At 29.6% G+C, this 25,820-nt stretch overlaps 3 protein-coding genes across 6 annotated transcripts; 1 reads left to right on the forward strand and 2 right to left on the reverse strand.

Annotated features, from left to right (window-relative positions):
• Positions 1-1,135: 1,135 nt before the first annotated feature.
• LOC145957530 (uncharacterized) lies at positions 1,136-2,080 on the reverse strand. Its single transcript, XM_083073804.1, has one exon. The coding sequence runs from the start codon at positions 2,078-2,080 to the stop codon at positions 1,136-1,138; it is 945 nt and encodes a 314-aa protein (XP_082929930.1).
• A 240-nt stretch (positions 2,081-2,320) lies between these two features.
• LOC145957531 (uncharacterized) lies at positions 2,321-4,433 on the forward strand. Its single transcript, XM_083073805.1, has one exon. It carries the CDS (start codon positions 2,358-2,360, stop codon positions 4,431-4,433), a length of 2,076 nt encoding a protein of 691 aa, XP_082929931.1. The 5' UTR covers positions 2,321-2,357.
• An 8,204-nt stretch (positions 4,434-12,637) lies between these two features.
• LOC109801724 (nuclear transport factor 2) lies at positions 12,638-22,644 on the reverse strand. Of its 4 annotated transcripts, none has more exons than XR_014433406.1 (10): positions 22,416-22,644; positions 20,426-20,611; positions 19,790-20,084; positions 19,462-19,700; positions 19,208-19,385; positions 18,907-19,028; positions 18,748-18,810; positions 13,551-13,647; positions 13,359-13,422; positions 13,173-13,236 (listed from the first exon to the last, which is right to left on the reverse strand). XR_014433406.1 is itself a non-coding variant. In XM_020362840.3 (9 exons), exons 2-9 carry the CDS (start codon positions 20,609-20,611, stop codon positions 12,989-12,991), a joined length of 1,395 nt encoding a protein of 464 aa, XP_020218429.1. In that variant the 5' UTR covers positions 22,416-22,642; the 3' UTR covers positions 12,638-12,988. The 4 variants fall into 4 exon arrangements, 2 of the variants coding, with proteins under 2 accessions (XP_020218429.1, XP_020218428.1); XR_014433405.1 differs by having other exon boundaries at positions 13,174-13,236; positions 18,748-18,813; positions 22,416-22,643; XM_020362840.3 differs by lacking the exon at positions 13,551-13,647 and having other exon boundaries at positions 12,638-13,236; positions 22,416-22,642.
• Positions 22,645-25,820: the final 3,176 nt, after the last annotated feature.

Raw genomic sequence — 25,820 nt, forward strand, 5'->3', positions numbered from 1 at the left:
AACTATTGAATCATTTTTCAAAAGAAAAGAGAGAGATGATGAAGAAACACTGTCTAATACACCAATTTCAAATTTAGATACAAATGTTGATGATGTTGCTGAAGTTGATGAGCAACAGGCTCAAGGACGGAGCCAAGGGGGGACCTACGGGTGCCACGGCCCCCCCAACAATTTTAATTTTTTTTTATATACATATATATTACTATATGGCACCCCCTATTTTTAATATAAACTCATATGTATAATTAAATGAATAACCCAAATTTATTTTTTTATTCAACTTTTGGACTTCTGGTACGGCCTGCTATGTGGTATCACTTTGGAATTTTTTTTTTTTTAAAAAAATGTAGCGCCTCATTTGATCATTCCAATTCTTGCCTTCTCAATTCTCAAGTAACACTGGCAATAGGAATAGGATTGGGTAGTGACTATTGACTAGTTAGCATCACAATTCACAGCTTGCACCACGTCAATCAATAATCATCAATTCGTCATTGATTCTTATTTCATAACAACACCTGCACCGCATCATTGGTTCTTCAATCTCTCCTTGGCTCCTTGCGTCTTCAATCTCTCTTTTTATTTTAGTTCTTCAAAAGGTAAATTAACACTTCTTTTTTGTTACTAATATTTTAATGAATGTTTTCTTTTAATTGTTTTAATATTTTCCCCTTTGCTATTATGCTGAAAACCCTTTTCCCCTCAATTTAATTAGAATTTGTTAAGAGTGTTACTGTGTTAGTGTTGTTGCCTATTTCGTATGATTTTTATAGTTTTAAATTCTTTTAGGTTCAATGAAGATGAGGAAGACAACTATTGAATCATTTTTCAAAAGAAAAGAGAGAGATGATGAAGAAACACTGTCTAATACACCAATTTCAAATTTAGATACAAATGTTGATGATGTTGCTGAAGTTGATGAGCAACAGCCAGGGACGGAGCCAGGATTTCAATACTGGGGGGCCGAGAATAAATAATATATAATTTATAATAAATGAAAATTAAAGTATCAAAAGCATATTATCTGACAAAACTAGATAATAATTAACATAATTTAATAAAAATTATTTCTCATATTTACATTTGATAAATATATCGAACATATTGCAAGATCAAGTTATTCAAGTATGTACCTTTATTTCTTAAGTTGTGCCCGTCGTTGTTTCATGAAGTAAAAATCATCAATTATCATATCAGTTGTAAATCTTCGTGCAATCTCCTTCTCAATATAAACAATCATGTAGTCAGTAAGAAAACCATCTTCCATCTTGTTGCGCAAACTTGTTTTTATAATCTTCATAGCTGAAAAAGCACGTTCTGTAGTTGCTGTTGACACGGGCAGAGTAAGAACAAGTCGTATCAATCGATCAATTAAAGGATAAACATTTGATTTGCCAACCTCTACTAGTTTTTGACATAATTCACCAAGAGTTGACAAATTATGAAATTTGGGATCCTTTGGCACATCAAACTCATAATGTTGCAATTCATATTCCATATGAATCATTTCTTGGTCAGAAAAATCTGAAGAGTAAAATTTCTTAGCTAGACTACAAATATCACAAGCATTAAATGATTTGAATGCATCTTTAGGATCCAAAGCTACACTCAACATAAGAAGTTCAGTTGATTGCTCGCTGAATCTACTATTCAATTCTTTCAATTGATAATCTATCGCTGCAGTAAATATATCTACACGATAATGATGCTCAACTGTCACAGAATCCTTTTTAAGCCGAGTTCGAATTATGTCAGAGTAAGTAGCACTCATATCAGGAATTGGTACACCTCGGCTATTGCAAAAAGAGTTAACATTTTCTAAAAGAGAATCCCAACCAAAATCCCTTAACTTTTGAATTAGTGACTTTGTGCTAGAAACCAAACACATAGCATTCACAATGTCTTGATTCTTTTGCTGCAAAGCTTGACAAAGCTTGTCTGTGATTCCCATAATTTCTTTCATAACATGTAAAATGAAAACAAATTCAAAAGACATCAATACTCTGAAAGCATAAGTAGCATCACCTCGTTGAGAGCCAGTTCCATTAACCACCAAATCTTCAAGAACTGAAGTAAACATGCGTAGAAGGCTACATATTGAATTGAAATGAGAACTCCATCTAGTATCTCCAGGTCTTTGTAGTGTGCCAATTTGATTAGCTCCCCTCCCAGTTTCAATCTCATCATTTGCAACCAAACGTGCAATTTCAGTCTCATAAGCATCATGTAACTCATCATTGCGTTTGCAAATTCGTAGGGCGTATGTGAAGTTTGGACCATATCAATTTTTAATGGATTTGTATCCACTTTCAGGTCTTGAAGATCATCCTCGCTGATTTCAAGCTCATTGGTTTAGAATGTTTTCTTGGTTAGAATATTCACCGGAAAAAGATGCTGCCTATTGTTTTCCATGTTTTTTATTTTCTAAAAAACCAAGTCCATTCACTTCGGCAGGATTTAGAAATTGGAAGAAAGTGAATAATGGAAAAGATTGTGCATTTTTATCTCACATGGGGAAAAATATTAATTCTGTTCACAATGCTGCTCTTAGATGTTTAGAAGATTTCAAGAATCAATCATGCCACATTGATAAAGTGTTGAACAAGAAAACTTCACAGCAAATTCTAAGCAATCGGTTGCGTCTTAAAGTATCCATCGATGTGGTTAAATGGTTGACATTTCAAGCTTGTGCTTTTAGAGGACGTGATGAGAGTTTGTGGTCAACAAATCGAGGTAACTTTCTTGAAATGATTAAACTCTTAGCTTCTTATAATAACGAAGTAGATCAAGTTGTCTTGGAGAATGCTCCTCAAAATGCAAAATACACTTCACCTACTATTCAAAAAGAAATTTTAAATGTTTTTGCTAGAAGGGTGCAAAATGAAATTCGAGAAGAGATTGGTGATGCAAAATTTTGTTTGATTATTGATGAAGCTCGAGATGAATCTAAGAGAGAACAAATGGCTATTGTTATTAGATTTGTTGATAAGAATGGATTTGTTAAAGAGCGCTTCTTGGATTTAGTACATGTGAAAGATACTACATCATCCACTCTTAAGCAAGAAATCTGTTTAGTATTGTCTAATCATAATCTCAACATTGAAAATATTAGAGGCCAAGGATATGATGGAGCTAGTAATATGCGTGGAGAGTGGAATGGTTTGCAAGCTCTTATTCTTCAAGAATGTCCTTATGCATATTATGTACATTGTTTGGCTCATCAGTTACAATTAGCTCTTGTTGCTGCATCTAAAGATTCAAGTGATGTTCATGCTTTTTTTCAAAACTTGAGTAGGATTGTTAATGTTGTGTGTTCTTCTTGCAAACGCAATGATGAGTTACATGATGCTTATGAGACTGAAATTGCACGTTTGGTTGCAAATGATGAGATTGAAACTGGGAGGGGAGCTAATCAAATTGGCACACTACAAAGACCTGGAGATACTAGATGGAGTTCTCATTTCAATTCAATATGTAGCCTTCTACGCATGTTTACTTCAGTTCTTGAAGATTTGGTGGTTAATGGAACTGGCTCTCAACGAGGTGATGCTACTTATGCTTTCAGAGTATTGATGTCTTTTGAATTTGTTTTCATTTTACATGTTATGAAAGAAATTATGGGAATCACAGACAAGCTTTGTCAAGCTTTGCAGCAAAAGAATCAAGACATTGTGAATGCTATGTGTTTGGTTTCTAGCACAAAGTCACTAATTCAAAAGTTAAGGGATTTTGGTTGGGATTCTCTTTTAGAAAATGTTAACTCTTTTTGCAATAGCCGAGGTGTACCAATTCCTGATATGAGTGCTACTTACTCTGACATAATTCGAACTCGGCTTAAAAAGGATTCTGTGACAGTTGAGCATCATTATCGTGTAGATATATTTACTGCAGCGATAGATTATCAATTGAAAGAATTGAATAGTAGATTCAGCGAGCAATCAACTGAACTTCTTATGTTGAGTGTAGCTTTGGATCCTAAAGATGCATTCAAATCATTTAATGCTTGTGATATTTGTAGTCTAGCTAAGAAATTTTACTCTTCAGATTTTTCTGACCAAGAAATGATTCATATGGAATATGAATTGCAACATTATGAGTTTGATGTGCCAAAGGATCCCAAATTTCATAATTTGTCAACTCTTGGTGAATTATGTCAAAAACTAGTAGAGGTTGGCAAATCAAATGTTTATCCTTTAATTGATCGATTGATACGACTTGTTCTTACTCTGCCCGTGTCAACAGCAACTACAGAACGTGCTTTTTCAGCTATGAAGATTATAAAAACAAGTTTGCGCAACAAGATGGAAGATGGTTTTCTTACTGACTACATGATTGTTTATATTGAGAAGGAGATTGCACGAAGATTTACAACTGATATGATAATTGATGATTTTTACTTCATGAAACAACGACGGGCACAACTTAAGAAATAAAGGTACATACTTGAATAACTTGATTTTGCAATATGTTCGATATATTTATCAAATGTAAATATGAGAAATAATTTTTATTAAATTATGTTAATTATTATCTAGTTTTGTCAGATAATATGCTTTTGATACTTTAATTTTCATTTATTATAAATTATATATTATTTATTCTCGGCCCCCCAGTATTGAAATCCTGGCTCCGTCCCTGCATATATTAGTACAATATTGTTTTTGTTTGACTAGTATAGTCTTCAGTTTCAATTTTAATAAATAATTATTTTAAATATTTAAACATTTTATTTTGCATCTCATTATATTAGAATAATTACTTTATTAAAGATGAATTAATAAGTGCATTTTCTAGAAAGCCTTGGGTGAGATACGGAGAACATGCTTTTCAGGATAATTTGGTGGCTTTTGCGGGTTGGTTTTGGTTGAGAGACTTCAATCACCAGCGCAACTTGATTACTTGTTTCTTATTCTTTCTCTCACAACATGTACTAAGGACGTGTTTCCATTATAATTAATAAACTATAGTTTCATCTAGAAGGAATATATCTATATATATATATTACTTCTATTCAATTTATTATTTGACTCCAAAAGTTATGTAAAAGGATAAATCATTAGTAGTTTTATCAAATATATAGTATTTAATGGGTTAAAGAAGGTGGAAGTAGACTTAAGTTCGATGTTCTATTAAAAAGAGTTATTCATAAAATAAAATAAAAAGTAGTATTAAAGATGTTTAAACTTCCGCATGTTTTATGAAAATAAAAAAATTTAAATATATTTTTAATTTTTTTTTCTTTTAATCTATTTAAAATTTGAAAATATTCTTAGATCATTAAAGTCGGTCGATAATAAGTTAGGGTGGATAAATATATCTCTTCACTTTAATTAAATTATTAATATATATATATATATATAATATTGTTCACTATAATTATTTTTTATATATATGTTTCATTCTTTTATGATTATCAATTTTTTTTTAAATTGATTTCATTAATTTAAGATCTTGGATTTGTCACTAATTAAGATAATATATACATATAATCATAGATTTGAATCTTGGTACTTTATATAGATAAAAAAATTGAAATTATATTTTTAGTCCTTATTATAATATGATTATTTTTAATTAAGTATATTTATTATAAGGTTAAGTGACCTTTTCATGTGATATCATAGTTATCTCAAACCTTGTCAATATGTTACACTTCTAAATTTTATTTTTATTTTTAAATATTATTTATTTACTTTAAAATAATTATTAAAAACAAATAAATAATGAATTTAGATATTAGAAGGATGAAAATTAAAGAAGAATATTTTATAAAGACTAAAAATAAATTTTATTTATTTTACAAAAATATAAAGTTTTCAAATTTTAAAATTATGAAAAACAATTTTTTTTATAAAGATCAAAATTAAAATACGTTTATTTTATAAGAAAAAATATTTTTTTAAAATAAAAATTATAGCAAATCCTTACATCTACTATGCTAACATGCTTTGGCAATGTGGTAAAACAAAAATGCGTTGGCAATCAGATTAAATTCTTTCCTCTTGTTACGCTTACTACTTTTTATTATCCATTTTATAATTTTTTTATGAATGAATTTGAATCTGTTATTTTTTAGCAAGAGTTTATATTCAAATTTTATTGATAAAAATATAATTAAAAGGAAAATTTTCATTAAAAAATCAATTAATTTTTTTACAAAAATTAATTATTAATAAAATTAATAAATACTTTATACGGATAACATAATTAAAAAAAACACTTAAATTTTCTCTTTAGCACAATATTAAAAGAAAAAAAAAATCTTTAGCATCTCATCCCATTAATGTCATGAAACTTTCTTTAAAAATGTAGTGAAAACTTGAAATAGGGTATATAGAATTTAAGTTCACTGCCTTTAGTTGTTGTTGTTTTTTTTTTTTTTACTTTTTTATTTAGTGATCCATTTATATATATATATATATATATATATATATATATATATATATATATTTGGTTCCAGTAGCTAAATTTAATAAATCATTCATTTAACATTCATAAATGTGATAGAAATAAAGTAGCAATAAATATTCGTATATATTCAGTAATTTATCTCTTATTTATTTTATTTTTTATTTTGCGCATAACTATCACGATCTCCCGAGTATTGATCATACCGTTCAAAGTTCCATTTTATTTAAGAGAAATTCTATGGTACCCATCTTATTTGAGAACGTACCGGTATAATTTTTTATATTTTATATTTTTAATAATTTATTTAAATAATATTTATGATATTTTATTTTTTCAATTTTTAAATTATTTAGTCATTTTATTTTTATTTTATATATTTTAATTTATTTGTAATAATATTATTATATATTTAAATAATTTAATTTTAATAATTTTTAAGTATATTTTTATCTTTTTACTTAATTTTTTTTAATTTCTATATTTTAATTTTAATAAATTTTTAGGTATATTTTTTGTCTTTTTGTCTTAAATTTTTGAATTTCTATATTGTAATTTTAATAATTTTCTATTTTTACTATTTATTAATTTTTTCTTTTTTTCTAATATTTTATAATATTATTGAAATCTTATAATTTTAATTTTTATAATTTTATCTTACTTTTATTTTATAAGTATAATTTAGATTATTCAATTTATAATTAAATTATTTTTTAAATCTTTTATGAGTTTATATAGAAAAATGTATTGAAACTCCTCGATCTTTGAGGGTACCGTAGCAACTCTCTTTATTTAATTATATTTAAGTTATTGTTTTCAGGAATTTGCAGTACTATATAGACATAGTTTAAATGGAATAACAACGTATATTAACATGGGGCTCATTTAGTTTTTATTTTATTTTATATATACATAGAAATTTAGGGTTGTGTTGAGTTGTGCAAATTTGACTGTCTTTATTCATAAGGAGTGAAATCTCTTTTATATAAGTTTCTCCATGTAGATTATCAGGAAAGGATAAATTATGTATTTATATAATTATTGTAACGATTCACTAAATATAATTCAATTGTTCATAGTGAAAAAATATAAATATATTATTAATATTAATATTTAAGCAGTTTTTAAATTTATATGTAACTATATATATATATATATATATATATAAAAGAGGGTTCAAACGATACCGGTGTAACTTTTACTAAGTGTTACACCGCTCAATAACTTTAAATTAAATGTGAATTTTGTAAATTTAACCGTTATTGAAAATTCATATCATTTTATATGTATATATCAAATTTTGTTAAAATTAAACAACAACTTGAGGGTAATCAAATTGTTCATATTTTATTATATTTTGAAATAAATATATTACATCAATTTTGTTTTATAAAAATGAAGTATCAAATCATCTTGGATTAATATAAAATTTTGTATATATGATTTAAGAGTAAAAAACTTTCAATCTAACGGTTGAATTTACAAAATTCACATTTAACTTAAAGTTATTGAGCGGTGTAACACTTAGTAAAAGTTACACCGGTGTCGTTTAAACCCTCCTCATATATATATATATATATATATATATATATATATATAAAAGAAATATATCTTGAAAACATAAAAACTTCTTCTTGGAACTACACCTCAAAATCATGTATGTATATATATACATACACACACATCTATAATAATCCCAATTGAAAGTATGACAATCCTAGTTAGCAACGTCTACCAACCAACTACATAAGAGTAGGCCAAAAGAATATTTACACCAACATCTATCAGCATGGTCTAAAAAATATTCCTCTTATCTATACCTATTTTTCTCTCATATCAAATATAATTATTGCAATTCAATCACAAGGAAACATGCAAGGTAAGCTAACCTTCAAAGATAATCAACATATCAAGTATACAAGAAAATGCAACTATATTATCAATACAAACAACTCAACTTGCCTCAACATTTATCCACTTACAACTCAACTACACAACACAATCAATTGTCTACATATAACACTATCATATAACTGTCACATATCAACATGGCATATGAATAATACAACACATCATTCAACTTGAACAACACCACAACACTACAACTCACCCAAACAACAACATAATGTGAGAACAACACCATTCGTCAATCCAACAACATATGCACCACACAACAATTAAATATGTTGTTATGCATTACAATTAAGAAGTCTCTTATAATATAGGTGAACAATTTAAGTGGCTTGACTCTATCAAACTAATTACAACGCAATTTTTTTACACTAACTAATTTGAATTAAAATCCACAACAATATGATTTCTCAAATTTCATCATTTAAACTAGGAAGGTCTAGTATTTTTGTTAGGATAGAATAACTTAAGTGTAAGCGTATCACGACCTAAGCATGCATAACTAAGTCTTATAGGTGACTAATTTGTTGATTATCCTTCAAATACTATGCCCCTTCAAGTATTCCATTAGGGATTATGGTCATGAACCTTATACCTTACTTGATTTGATCCTTTGTACACGTATGACTCGATTTGACTCATACGAATCGATATTTGGTCACTTTAAAATTAGTATAGCTCGACTTGAACCTTATATTGTGATCGCTTATAAAGAGTATAACTCGACTTGATTCTCATATCTTATTAATTAAATTTTAGAGGAAATTCAACAATCCATTTCCTGAGTCAACTTCTCAAGAAGATTTTTCAACAATTGGATTTGCAAAATATCACAACACTATATATATCCTCATAATGAGATATTCAACTTTTTAAAAATAATTTCTCCTTTAATCCCAAGTCAATTAACACACCACAACTTAATGCTTTAAACATTTTCAACACAATCACCTTAATATTTCAACATAGAACTTTTTAACAACTCAATCCTCAATATACATTATCACAGATCAATGTATAAAGAGTTAGCAACAAATATCAACATACAATATGTAATAGACTCAATTAGCCTATACATGTTCAAACCTCGTATAACAAAATTGACACAGTTTCAATAGGTAGCCCACAACGTTAATCTCCTTACGCTCGACATCATTGAGGCACATAGCTTTTTGACTTGTCCACGCCCAACATCAATCTACTTGTGCTTGGTGCGAATGAAATAAAGCTCATGTGGTAATAATCATGCCTAATGTTGTTAAATCTGCATCCAATCCCATTTTGAGTAAAGAGCCTTTGTTTGACTAATGTTTGACGTCACTCCATTGATGCCCAACATCACTTAGGTAGAGAGTTTTTGTCTTGATCATACCCAACATCACTTAATTGGGGCATGAGATCACCAAGTTAGAGAGCTTCATAGACATCTACATTTTGGTGTCATTTAACCCACACTCGACATGACAAAGTTAAGGATTTCTACTCTAACTCATGTTAGTGCTACCAATCTCATACCTGACATTAATGAAGTAGAGCATCACGTCCAACACCTTTAAACAACACCCGATGTGATAATGAAAATAAAAATAAAAATTTTCATTTTCATAAACTTTAAAAAAGAACTTTTTTCTTGAACTTATATATATCAAGGAAAAAATAAGAAAATAAAATAAAATGCACCATAGTATAATTAATAACCAAAATCAACAAGTTATTGATGTAATTTGTAATAAACTCAATCATTATAAATAATATATTGAGTTTGAGTTTTATATTTAAAAAATATAAATAAAAGATGAGACTTTACTAAAAATAATTAACTAAATTTTTTGTCAAAAATTAGTTATCAATAAAATTAATATTTTATATCAACAATATAAATAAAAAAATAAACGGCTAAAAAATTATTAATCTAAATAATATTGAATTTAATCTATTTATCATAAGTCTGATGTTTAAATATTGTAAAGGAATAAAAAAATGGATAATGTATTAGTTATTATAAATATTTTGTATAATTAGACAATTATAAAAAGAAATTAGTTAGGAAGTGGGAAAAATGAGATGAGAGAGGAAAGGAGGCCAGCAAAGCAAGGGTGGGAGGGTAGTCACAACCATAATGGCATATCATATTATGTTGCTTACTTTCTCTTTTTCTTTGTCTCATGAAATTTTTAAGAGCAAGTTGAGTGACAGATATAGAAGATCGAACGGCAGAGGGTGGTTCGGGGGCAGACAAAAATCCAAGGAATCTCCGGACAACACGGCAGCATATCAGAATAGAGGAGGATCCGGTGGTGGGCCCCATGCAAGTTGCGCTTTTCCTTTGACGCACTGGGAGAGTGCCACGCGTCCCTGCACAGTTCGGAGAGGACCAAGTTGCACACACGCGCTGACGTGGCTAACGTGAGTGTGGTGAAAAGCGTGTCAGAGTGACGTGACGGCTAGAGCTAGACCCCTGCAACTAGTCATCCACTTTTCTTCCCTTTCTGACACGTGTCCATGTTTTGTCACACCCATTCCTGCTTTGCTGTTTCCCTTTTTCTTACTTTTCAACCCAGTTGAGTTTAGCCTCTCCTCTCACTCCCACCTTTTTCCTCTCTTTTCATTTCCAAACATAAATAAATATATCCATTTTCTTTTTTTATTTACTTTAAGATAAATCAAAATTCCATTCTAAAACTTCAAATCAATTTTTCTTTTTTTTAAGAAAATAATCTACACTTATCTTTTCCTTCAATATTTAATACAACTGAAATTATTAATGAGATATTTATAGAGAGTATAATTCTTTCGTGAAATATTTACACTTACGAAGTTTAGTATATTTTAGTATATGTACGACCAATTTATTTTACTTTTTATATTTGTTTTTATTATTAATTTTTCACTATATAAAATAAAACTGTCACAAAATAAAGATAGAGTTAATCACTTATACATTGTCAGTGTAAAATTTTTTTTACACCGACAACAAATCAGATCTGTTAATAGTGTTATGTCATTTGTTTATTTAATTAAATTAAAATAAAAGACACTATTAATAGATATGATTGATTGTTAGTGTAAAAAATTTTATACTAACAGTATATAGATGATTAACTCATAAAGATATAGGGACTAAAATATAAAAAAGTATTCATATAGAAACTAAAACCTAAAATTTTTAGGCATAAATACTAAAATAAAAACTGTATGGTTGTTACTTGAGGTGTATTTAAAAGTGTTTATTTCTTAAGCATATTTCTCTCTTTTTTTTTAATTTTTTATTTATTGATTTTCAAAGTTTTTTTTTTTTTGAGTATTCGAATAAAGCATTTGAGAAATGAAAATAATAGGAGAAGAAGATAGATGCGTGTTCGGTTGGGCGTTTTATACACGCGTTGCTCAATTTGTTCACATCCAAATCTTAAATTTATGTGCAAGTTACAAGCAACAACTTCCACTTGACGTCTTGTCACAAAAATTCAAAACAAACATACTAGAGACAACACCTTTCAGCTGTTCCTGATTTTTGGTTTTAAATAGTAAATTGATTGTTGATTAGTGTGTATTTTTTAAGACAAAAGTGATAAGAGATCAAACATAGTTAGCCTTGTTTGAAAGAACCATAAACTTATCGTAAGAATAACTTTTCCTCTGCGAAGATATTTTTTCATATGAAACCTTACATAAAAGATACTAATTTCAAAACCGATGAATGGTTCATTTGTCAAGTTGTGCATTGTTTCACGTGTTCGATTATTAATTTAATTCGTCACTAAATGCATGTTGCTAAAATTGCTCGCTTTGGGACTAAGAAATTGCGTCATTTAGCTGAAGAAAACGTGTTGGACACTTGCTGGATGAGTTGATCAACCTTATAAATAAAATAATATTAACTCTTTGTACCAAGAGACCTTTGCTACTTAAAAAATTCATACCATATTCAGCCTGTTGTACTTGTATGCATTCAGTCAATTCCATTAAATTGTCAATTTTCATAAATACAATGCATGGATTGCATGCAAATCATAATTATCATTTTTTTTATTCGGTATGTAACTGAGGAGCCATAACAGATTTAAATCTCATCCAACTAATAAATATTGCATTTTCATCTAATTTTCAAGTAGACACCATTTGGAAATATGCAGCTTTTGAAAGATTAAATGCAAATAGTGATCACACCATTTTACCACATTCTCTGTTATTCACCCAGTTTCCATTTAATTCATCCTGAAGCGCCTTTCCAAGAAGACATCACAAATATATAAAACCAGTATTTTAACACATGCCATGCCATTCCTAAATTTTACAACTAAATAAGAAACAAATGTGGAACTAATAATAACCCTTGTTAAATTAAAATCCCAATTTGGATAATGTTGCACCATAGCAACAAATAAAAAAAGACTGATGGTTAATCTAATGCCAATTCCAATCAATGCATCTGTTTCAATTTCTTTTAAAAAAAGTATACCTATTCCTCCTGGTCACTACTAACCCACTAGGATCATAGCAATAACAACTAGAAATACTACAACTGTGCAAATGCAGTGAAAGAAACATGAGATAAACTTTGGAAGGTTGAGGGTGGCAACTGGCAAGATAAATCCATGGATTTGCATGCTTGTAACTGACCAAAAAATGGGGTCACAGAACAACCTCCTTAAAATCATCTAGTACTTCAGTTGGAAACAGCATTTTGTTTTTGTCCACTTGACCGGCCGCCTCTCCCTCTCCCTTGGTGATAACCTTCTCCATGACCGCGACCTCTACCAGAAAAGTCGCCACCACGGCTTCCAAAATCATTTCGACCATAGCCCCGACCGCCTCCATAATTCCCACGACCCCTGAAAGAGTCACTTCGTAACCCACTCCTTCCGGGTGGGATTCTAGGTCTTCCGGTACTGGCACTGCCACTGCCACTGCCAACTGAAAGAGAACAAATAGAATTACCAACTATAATGGAGCTCTTTTAATTATTATAAAAGCAGCTAATTCTCTCTTTTTTGTTCTTTAGAATGAATGAAAACAATTTTATTTGTAATAATCACCTCGTGTAGTGGTTCTCTTTATCTCGACTACAGCTTGACGCCCCCCAACAGGAATAGGTGAAGCCTGAGAAAGAAAACTAACTATCTTAAATAATGAACAAAGATTTGAAAATTTGTGCATCAAAATTGAAGTAACAAATGAAAAAAATCATTTACAAAGCACAGATAACTGCAGACAGAATTTAGACTTACGTATATTATTATGTCATAGGTGTGGCGATACATATTACAACAACCAGTCAACTGTTTTACTATGCTGGGAAATCATTCTGCATTTCATTCTATTGGCCTAATAGAAATTAAAAGAATTAGAACTATTATTATATGACTTTATACATTATAATTTTCTCAATTTTTGGCCTAATATAATGTTCTTTCCCCTTCGGCTGAGAGGAAGGAAAGAATTGGGAAATCCCAGATTTACAAGTAATATGTTACAGACACAGCAAGCAAATGTCATCAAGTCATTCCAGTAATAATTAAAACAAAAACCGAAGAGAAACTGAATCATTCTAGCAGCTAGCATTATGAATTACTTTGGTCCTTTTGAAGCCAGTGTGACTAATAAATGACCGTCATGAATTTTATTCCCAATAGAAGAGTAGTCTGTTCTAAATGCTTATAGATATTTCCAACCAACTAGTTAGGTCCTTCTATTGAAGAGAGATGGCACAGCGTTTTGAATTCTATTTTAGGCGTATCTCTCTACTTCCCCAATTTAAAACTGAACAAAAACCAACACTTATTTGAACTCAGGGTTCAAACCTGGTTCCCCAGGTTGGATGACCAGCAGCTGCACTACTACATCATCAATGTACCCTGCTCCATATTTAGCAAGGGATTAAAAAAACTAATTGTTCTTGCACTACTAGCCAAAAAAAAAACGAATCCAATTGAAAGGACTCTAGATAGATTATATAACTAAAAGCAGGGAGAGAGGGGTGGGGAGGGTTCAAAAACAGTGGACCAGGGCTTAATTGCCAAAAAAAAAACACAAGGAATTGGTATTTTATGAGAAAAAATGCAAATGATAGAACATGACTCCCAACCTCCACAGCCTTGGGGAAGGTCAGGTATGTGTAGCTTTACACACACAACTGGAGAGGCTATGTCCACAACTAGAACCAATGAATGACTACTTGATCACAAAGCAGAAAACCTTGTTATTCAGCAAAGGCTAACCCTCTAAATCAAAGAATAAATAAAAAGAAAAAAATGATTTAGTCACAAAGATAAAACATTAAGTCTAAAAATAAAATAAATTCATAGTGTTGAAATTAAAGAGTTTCATTCAAGTTAGACTTGTACTTATTCTAAGAATACAAAGGGAAACATGTAAAAGTAGCACCAATAATTAAACAAACATTCATAATCAACGCCTATTGAACTAAGTAACAAGGAGTTTGATTCCCTTGAAATAATGTCGAAAACAATAACCATTGGGAGAGCTTTGCCCCCATAAATGGGTCCAATAGGTGTGACTTGGATTAGTTGAAGCCTATTGTGCCTTCTGGATACCAAGATCCTCAAACCAAAAAATAGTTGAAAGAATAAAATATATTTTATCTTCTTGAACCCAAGATGTTACAGGAAATAGACTTTCAAATATCAATACATGAACTTCAAAATCCCATACTAGGCCTTGATATCCAATGAAAATGTTGGTTTCTTAGTTAAGACAACTTTTTCTTGTACCATGTGCCTTGTGATTTACAAAATGAACCAAAGTTGGTCAAATAGTTCCTAAATCAAAATCAAAATTTTTAGAATTTGGGTTTAGGTCTAACTTAACTCCACAAAACCGGTTTGTAAAGTAAAAGTTGTCCCTCACTTATTTACACTATTTTTGCTACATCATTAGTTGATATGACTTATGAGATCACCAACACACTCCTTTCATGCTAAGGACTGGATATCTCAAGTGTGAAGTTTGTAAAAATGATACATTCGTAAATAAAGGTTAGACTCAACAACAATGGCTAGGATAAATTCCAATATCATCTTAATTAGAGTTTATCCTTTTATGGTTACACTATCAGGTCACTTTATAGGATTAATATAACTCCATACATGGTTGTCAATCTTGAGTGGTCAACTCGTAATAACTGTCAGGTTTATAAGATTGGTCAACCCCACTTATACAATTCGGAAGCAATCTCGCCCAATCTAGAGCAATCTCGCCTCCTTTGTTAATAAAAGCAAAAATTAATCTTTTCTTAGTTTTTTATTTCTTGTCATTTTAAGAATGTCTCTTGTGTGAAATTCAGCATGATTTGCTACTAAACATTATTACCTTAATATTGTAATTTGCTATTTTACTTTAACATGGAGTTAAAATGTTGAGCTATTATGTTATTTATAAGTATTATAACATTTTTTTTAATATTAAGTAAACTCTTACGAGTTACAATTTGAGTTTATGGATCTCAACGAAATTACATAAACTCTAGAGATTAACAACCTTGACTCCAATATTTTATGCTTACATTGTGCATAGGTCATAGTTGCGTATTGTAAAATGTGACATTATGAGAATCTTAAAATGTGATAAGAGATGTTTGAGTATAGATGAGAACACAATTACACATGAAATGAATTAATAACAAGGATTGTGGTGTTTGCGATGTGAGATGATGTGAGAATCTTGATGGTACTTGATGTGCAAGCTTCGAGAAAATAAATGTGTAATGAGAGCTCTGAAGGCACGTGATGTGCAAATTAAGATATGAGAAACAAGACACAAGTTATTGAGAATTGTATGAGACATGTTGATATGTGACATGTATCATATGCATAAAACTCAAGTTTTGAGGTATTGGTGTAAAATCCAAAGCCAAGAAGGTCATATTAATGATCTTTGAATTTGGACCATGAGGGTCAACTTGGTTTGGGAACCATGTCTAGATTCATGATGAGTGATAGGTGGATCTAACGCGACTTTGTAACCTTGACAAATTTTTAGTGTTGAATGCCTGGGTCATGGCATTATGGCACCCACCATGGCCATGGTGTTATTGCAGCTTATGGCAGTCACGGTGGATTTTTTTTTTCTTTTTTTGTTTCTTCAGATAGCCCCAAGTATCACTTACACTTTTCACTCAGTCTCTCAACTCTTGTTAATGTTCACAAAGAAACCTAGGGTTTCTCTTCTTTCTCTATTTAACCTCCATACTTGTGGCCAATCAAGCCCAATGACCCCTCTTTGACCACCCTCCTCGCTGATAGCTTGAACTAAAGCGAACAATGCTGACGAGATAGAAAACTTTTTTTTAATTCTTTCCATTTCTTTCTTCCTTTTTCTACCGATTCTACATTCTTCATATGTTCCTTACCTTTTTTTGTCTCTCATTCTCTGTGACACTGACTGCTATTGTTCTTTGTCTCTTCATTGTTTGATTTTAGAATTTCAAAATGCTGTTCACTTTTCCTTTGTTCTTTGTTTCTTTATTAAAGATAATGTCATTATCAATTATTTTTCTCACTTATAGGACTATATCAAGCACCGAAAATCAAAGTCATGCTTCCTTAGACATAGGATGGAAACATTTAATTAATTTTGTTCATGATTTTATGTGATGGGATTACGAGGCTTTGATGAATAATGACATTATTCTTTTGAGATTTTAGTATATGATTCTGCTGTTTTTAGTATACTCATGACGATTCTAATATATTTTGCTACCTTTTAAGTTTTTATAAACATGTATTTATACTTTTTTTGTCCACCATAGTGTCCGCCTTAAGTTAAGGGGGGATTTTTGGCACATCGCCATAGGTTGTTATCCATTATTGATAACCTTAGCTAATAACCCAAGTCATTTGGCATAAGGGCTACCATCCTTTGTCTCCGATTATAGGTTTACTAGTTGTAACAAGTCAAAGTTAGTAAATTTTAGTTTGAAGGATTGTTAGAGAATATTTAAGATATATTTAGTTTCCCTGGGAATATCTTTCTTGGTATATTTGCTTATTTTAATAGGTTCTGTTCTAATGGTATGTTTGGTTTTATAATGTAGTGAAAGAAAAGCAATTATTTTTTCATGATGAAAGCACCACAACTTTGTAGCTTCCAGATTTCTATGATGAAAAGTTGCTTTTTGTGGTGCCAACCTGGAACCAAAATGCACTTACTGTTAGTGGGCTTGGACTTGTATTGTACTACTCATGCCAGTACATGATTTAATTAGTAATATAATAGAAGTATAGGGTGGTGTTGAACAACAAATTAAATTCAATCAATAGTACATTCAGCATTATTTTTAGCTGTCTTTCTCTTTTGATTTTTCCTTAACCCATAAGTGACATTCACATCATGCCGACATAGGCTGGGTCAAATTACAGTGTTGAAAAGTCATATGATGTACATCAGCAAGGCCAACAAGGTTGTCTGTCTATTGGATATCATTATATGATGTACTAAAGTTAAATGCATTCATCAAGTGAAGATGAGAAAAGATAAAAAGCACAATACTAAATCGGGAAAAACATGTAAAAACACAAAAAATAGCAGAAGGGAAAAGCAGATAAGATGAATTCATCAGCTTAACATCATCAATTAGAAGAACTTCAGTTTGGAGAACATTTTAACCCCCTCTCTTTAATAACAGTATGAATGTCAACCTCAATTGGTACCAAGAGGAAATGCATAATTTTTGCATACAGCACCATCCTCATACAGCTCAGGAATTAACAATTAAACTTTAAACTCCAAGAATTTTATTACATCACAGAATGATAGGAATGTTCGTGATTTTGTTTTTGTTTCTAATTTAGTAGATCCATAAATTAAGAGTATCATATCTCTTCCCTAGATATGTACTGTCCAAAAGTTGTCCAAACTATGATACATTTTTTCAAACTTTTTTAGTCTTCCACAAAACATAAGAATGTTTCAGCTTTTATTTGTTGAAGACCTGTTATTGTTTCAAAGATATGCATACTGAAGTTAAAATAAGGGACACAACTCATTCCAGTACCTCAACGTCAAACAAGTGTATTACAGAAACTACCACCAGCTAGATGTAGAAGCAATGCATTACCTAGAATATGAGTCAGTTACAAAGGAGCTGAGTTGTAGGCTTACTACCTAGATGCAGAGATGGTTGAGGTTTGTCTCAAGAAGACTAATGTAAACAAGAGAACGCATTTAAGTTTCAAGTAAGAATTTTTTAAAATAATTTTCTATATATAATTCTTTTTATGCCAAGTCATTACCATCATTACCATCTATTGAGAGCAGCGACAGATTCATGAATTGTACATATAATTGCATCCAACTTTAAATAACTCCCAAATTTGAAAGCAGCTTCAATTTAATAAATATAATTAACTTTCATGGCTAAACGCCAAAATTCTAGAAATCTAAACTATCAACTGATGAGGACTGTACCTGAATTGCACTATTCATTGAATTTAGAGATAGGAACTCAACAAAGCCAAAACAGTATCCTTGCTGCTGTAAAGACAAATAGTGTTTCCAACAAAACTGCATTAGAAGTGAAGAAGAAAAAAAAGGGTAATTTGAATGCTTCATTGACCTGATAATCACCTTATTACTTCTGACTTGGATGCCCCCCGGTTTGATGGGTCCAAATTTATTAAACTCCATTTCCAATTGAGCAACCGTCACATTTAAAGGCAAATTTCGAATGTAAATGGAGTGCCCCTCAACTGTTGGAAGAATGTGTTTATTAGAAGCACAAATATGTTTCAGTAAAATATTTGGTCGAGTTTCAAACAGCCAACTTAATGATTTTACAAAATTAAATTGTATGTTGCTCTAAAATTCATTTTCTCCAAACTGAAAAGCAAAGCATGACAAATGTGAAAAAGAAACAAAGAACACGTACCTTCCTCATGAGCATCACTACTTTCAGGGTCGTTAACACTATCCAAAGCAGCATCAGGCACTTCAGCAGATTCTACCGACTCAGTTACCTGGCTCTCAGTTTTGTTAGGCCCTGACTTTACAGTATTAGTAGGCACATAGACTTTAGTTGGTCCCGAACTCCCTTTTTGGACTTTTACCTATAACAAATTCAACAAGCTTCTAAAACTGAATAAGAACAGTGCTTGTAAGTGAAAGATTTGTAGCAATACTCACAATTGATGCATAAGACTTCTTTGGTGCGTCCTCTTGAGCTGAAGAAGCCAGTTCTGTGGCCTGAGAATCATCATTACCATTAGACTGAAAACGGGGTTCCACATTGTCTTCATTTTCAACAGGTATCTGTCTCTCATGATGATTAGATGGCTCATAAGCATTCTCCGCAACAATTTGACCCTTGTTCGCATGAGAATTTGTGGAATCTGGCGCAGAAGAATCAGCAACATGACTGGGTTCTGTAAACAAATGAGAACAGCATGAATACAACTCCTGAACAAATTTTGTACCAGAACAGAATATACAATAATTTTAATTATAGTCTTGCCTGGTACTGGGGTTACAGTAACAGCAGCTGCATCACCATCTCCACTAACTGGAGGCAGTTCTGATGGTTCATGGTCTTCTACATACCTAAAAACATCATTAAGAACAAAATAGCCATTATCTTGTGGCGCGAGAAAGAATGACTGCGCGAATTTTCTTCTCATGTTATCCTTGCCAGTCAAGCATCCAGTCACCAGCACAGTCACTCCTTCCTTGTATGACTTTTGAGCATCTGCCGTTTTTATCTCTGCTTTAAATTCCTTGAAATTTAGCGAAAGAATCTTCTCATTAATGCCCTGCACCATAAACCCTCAGACTTAGAGATCACCAGAAAGCCTGAGATATATCTATTAAAAATTTAAAGGAGCACAATAAAGTCTAAATTGATAGTGTTTCACCCTTCTCAACTTTGTAAAAACAGAGAAATAGAAGTATAAACCAATTAGCTGTATGAAGCATATAATATGGAAGAGAAGGGGGTTCAAAAAGAATTAGAAGTGCTTTAGAATCTTGTAGATGGTATTATTTTACAAATTACAATTTACAATGTTTTTTCTCTTCCAATTAATCATCACAGGAAACATCTTTAGAAAATTAAAAGAAAATAGTCATGGAGGAGCAATATTAGGAAACTTACTTTCATGGTTGTAACTGATGTCATCACACCATTGGAATCAGGACGGCTTATCACACTAGAATCCTGGTAAAACCGATAGACCAAATCTGGTGAATGGTGAAGAATATGGTAATACTGCTCAACAAATGCATTACCAACAACTTGGGCACTGGGAGTAGTTGGAGGAGTAGCTGTTTGCAAGGCCATCTGTCAAAAACCAGTTGATCAATCAATATTTGAAACAATAGAACATTTAGATACACATATAAGTGTAAAACTAGGTATCCAACTTCACTAGTTCACTTAGATCTAAAAATGGCCTCTCCAAAAGAATTGTTATTTGATCTCATCTAGCAAGAAAAGACTTTATTGTAGTTGTTGATAATCTTAGTTTTTTTCAAGAAACACAATCCATTATAGTTTAAAGTTCAAATATGTATCAACAATAAAATATACCCACAAATCTCAACAAGGCATAGCATCTTTAAGATCACCATGTCAAGATATTCAATACCACAGAGAGGTGTAACTGATACATGAACCATGCAACTGCTGTATAGGTGCATATAATATTCATATATAGTTTTTCAAGGACATGTTGGATCAATGGAATGAGGAAAATTGAGAGAAGGGAAAATGTAACGAGCATAAGGCTAAGGAGGGGAACCATCCCTCAAAAGCCGGCCCAAGAGGTTGGAGAACCTCCCGCCTTATAAGGCCTCCCTGGTAAGGAGACCTTCCCGATGTGGGACTTGTTACATTACCACCCCCTTCGAAAGCCAGCGTCCTCGATGGCTGCACTCCACGGTACTTTACTCACCGGTACTTCACTCGGCCCTTGCCGGTCAGAACCCTCCGGTGGTCAGAACCCTCCGTGGGTAGCCCTTCTCGATTTGGCTGGCTCTCAATGAAAGCACCATTGTAACGAGCATAAGGCTAAGGAGGGGAACCATCCCTCAAAAGCCGGCCCAAGAGGTTGGAGAACCTCCCGCCTTATAAGGCCTCCCTGGTAAGGAGACCTTCCCGATGTGGGACTTGTTACAGAAAACATGGGTAGGTATTAGAAGATGAAGCCAACCCTTAACATACATCTGCTAGCTAGAACAAAGCTGAGCGGATTCGAATGAATACTAGAAGCAGTTCTTGAGTAAAGCCTTATAATTTTAATGAGTTGGAGGCATCAACAATTCAACATAGTTAAACTAGATGCTAATCCAAGACTTGTTATACTTCAGTAATTGTCCATTATTATAAATCTTTAATTTTATGGCCACGTGAAAATAAAAATAGAAATAATTAACACATAATGTACGTATAATTTACTAGCAGCCTTGCCTACAAAATTGAATGCAATAAAAGGAACACGGATAATGCAGACACATAATACTGGCGGAAACTGGTGTCGACTAATCATGAATAAAAAAAATATTCAAAAATAAATTAAAACAACTCATGTCCACTCTCCAATATAACTAAGAAAAGGCAACATGGGAAACGACAAGAAAGCAACCCACATTCTCAAAATGAAGTGAGATCACCTTAATTTATCACATAAGCAAACACATAAATTTCAATTTAAAACAACCACCAAAGAGCCTAGCTGTATTGCCATACTAGCTTCAGCACATTACCCCAGATCCAAAGAGAAACAAAATCCTCAAATCTAAACCCTAACCCGAGCTCACAACACGAAACAAACAACCCCCATTTGAGCTCAACACCCAGCAAATGAATCAATCATTACCCACAACGAAAAATCCAATCTTGGACGAAAAACACAAAACTTCACTCCATCCAACAACACCCCACAATCTCTAAGTTGCCCACCGATAATGTCTGATCAAACATTAAAGGGAAAAAAAATGTCATTGTCGAAACCGTTGCGTTAACGTAAGATGGGCATTACATTACCCATTTGTGAATATTAAGGAATTTGTTAAAAGGGAAAAAAAAGTTTGGAAATTGTGGAAAACGATTGAGACCCATTTGTGAGAAGAGAAATGTGGAGTACCTGGGAATGCTTTGGATTGTGGAGATGATGGCACAGTGTGAAAACAGGGGTTGCAGTGAAGAGGGAAAGAAAGACCAACGGGAACAGTTTGCGCACGAAAAAAGGGGTGTGCGAAAGCAACCTGTGACTGTGATCAGTGAAACTCTTAACTCACTCTGAAGTTATCAATTGGGTCATGTTTGTTCCCATACGGTGCGTGAGGTTCACCACATGGGAAACTGCCAAGTGCCAACAACACAACTTAATTTTTTGGGCAACTACCACAATACTCATATACTCGTGTTCGTGCTTTACATTAGTTACTTTCATTTTTACCTATATAAAATTATTATTTTATATTGAGGTAACATAATTAATTCTTTAAAATTTTGCAAAAGTATAAAAATTAGAAGTATTCAAGTTGCATATATTAATTTTTTTTCTCTAATTATAAAATCATTTCAACAAAATTACACCCATTAGAAAAATTAATTAATTTAATTAAAATTATTAATTTTTTTAAAATAATTTTAACTTTTTTTCTAAATTAATCTTATTTCTGTTCATTTAATCATTTCTCAACTAATTAATTAATGTTTATAATTTTAAAAAAATAATTAATATTTTTAATTATTTTACAACTATAATACAAATAAAAATTCATTACATTTATAATATTTATAAATACTATTTTTTAATACTTCCTTTGAACTAATAAAAAGTTATTGAAAGTCAAATCTTGATAAAAAAAATATAAAAAGTTATTAGTAGTCAAATTAAAAAAAATATCTTATGTCTTATAAATAAAGTGAGTTTAAAAATTCAATTCAATTCATTTAATAGTTAAAAAAGTTATATATATATATATATATATATATATATGTTGAAAATTAATTTAGTAATAATTGATTTATATATAATAAATGAAATACAAAAGTTCAAGTATTATAAAAATAAAAAGTTTTAAAATTTTAATTGAACAAATAAGAATTTTTAAATTATCCAGTTTACAAGAATAAAAATTGTTAAAAAATAATTATAAAAATAATTATCTTAACATTAGAATATATGTATAGATATATCTTTTTCTTCTAAATCTTTAAAAAAAATTTATCTTATAAATTATTTTATTAGAATGTAAAATATTATTTTATTAATTCTGTTGTAATACTATATTTATTTAATTTATATATCTATATAATTAAAATTTATGATATTAGAAGTTGAAGTGAAAAAATGTCCCTATCTCATTCTGTCTCTCATTTATCTAAGTGAATTCAAAAATTCAACCTACTCTATTTAATAATTAATATATATATATATATATATAATATTTATTAAAAATTAATAAGTAAATTTAATTTTATAATAATAATTAATTTAGACACAATAAATATAATACGAAAACTAAGAATTATAAAAATGAAACTTTTAAAATTTACTTCAACAAATAAGATATTTTAAATTATCCAACTTTAAAGAAAAAATTATTGAAAAATAATTATAAATTTTAACTTTTAACATGAAGAAATAACTTATTGTTTAGAATATTTTTTTTTATAAAATTAATATTTCTCAAACTCATAAAACTTTAACATCTAAAAAATCCAGATCACTTAAAATTTATCATCATTATTTTTATTTATAATATATAAAATTCATTTGACTTTTATAATGACTACAGTTGAAATCAATTATATGATAGTAAAATTATTTAAAATAATAATATTATAATACTTTTATATAAATAAACTACTATTATCATAATAAAAATTAGTAAGATCCTAAACATAATAATACATGAAAATATATTAATTAATATTAGAATAATAATAAATATCAAATTATTTAAAATACAAAAATAATTATCGATCTTAACATTAGAATATATGAATATAAATATATCTTTTTCTTTTAAATCTTTTAAATTTTTTATCTTATAATTCACCTTAATAGAATTTAGAATATTATTATATTAGTTTTGTAGTAATGTTATTTTTTTATTTTACATATATTTTTTAAATTTATATGATTATTTAATATTTGTGATATTGAAAGTCAGAGTAATAAAATGTCTCATGTCTCTTTCTATCCTGCTTAATTAAGTAAGTTTAAAAGTTCAACTCACTTCGTTTAATATATATATATATATATATATATATATATATATATATATATATATATATATATATATATATATAATATTTATTAAAAAGTAAATAAATAAACTTATTTTTTAGTAATATTTAATTTTGACATAATAAATGAAATAAAAAAAATCAAGCATTATAAAAATTTAAACTTTAAAAATTTATTATTGGCACAAATAATTTTTTTAAAATTATTCATCTTAAAAAATTATTGAGAAATAATTATAAAATTCAATTAATAACTATTTTTAGAATTAAAAATATTTTTTTTAAAAAAATATCTTGTATATATATATATAGAGAGATAGATGGATATATAGATAGATAGATAGACACCAATCCTTTGATAGTTATGTTGACACGTGCATGTAAAATTTAATCTCCAATCATCTATAAATCCCAAACCTTAAAAAGTTTTTTCATGTATATAACGATGACAATCTAATTTAATGTATATATATTTTAAATAATTTTACAAACTCAAGATTTTATAATTAAAAAATTAGATGCAATACTAGTTATTTCAATAAACATTGATAATTTTAACACACTTTTAATAAATAAAAATATTGAGACTCATTTTGCCTCGATCTGACAAGTATAATAAAAAGATTTTTATATTGTTAATTTAAAATTACTATTATTAAAAAAATCATGTTTAAAGTGATTTCTTTTATTGAATTAATTGTATAAAAAATTAGGTTAAAATATAATTTTAGTTCGTTATTTTAATTTTCATTTCCAATTTATTTTTTAAAATTTAAAAATTTACACTTTAATTTAAAGTATAAACTAAAGCATTTTTATTGGAATAATTCTTTTCATCAATTTATCACAGATGATTAATTTCACTAATGTAAAAAAACAAAGAAATAAATGAAAGATCAATTTCATCAATAATTTTAATAATGATAATTTCGTCAATATTTTATAAAATTAAAATATTTAATAATGATAATATTAAGAATTAATAATAAATTAATATTTCATTATGCAAAATAAATAAAGTTTATAATAAAAAATTTAATATATAAATTATACAGATTTGACTCATATTAAAACATTTGAAATGATTACCTCAAACTTATTATATTAATAACATTAAGTTGAATTAACTAAATTGTATATTTTAATATAAAAAATAATATAATATTTATATTTTTCAAGAGAGTATAATGTAATTTATTTATAAAAAAAATAATTTGAAGAGACTACATATATTCTTATGAATGAAATGAATCCAATGATTATTAAAGTGATACACCATAAAAACACT

Source organism: Cajanus cajan, chromosome 4, assembly GCF_000230855.2.
Source record: "Cajanus cajan strain Asha chromosome 4, NIPB_CcT2T_4, whole genome shotgun sequence".
Lineage (NCBI taxonomy): Eukaryota > Viridiplantae > Streptophyta > Magnoliopsida > Fabales > Fabaceae > Cajanus > Cajanus cajan.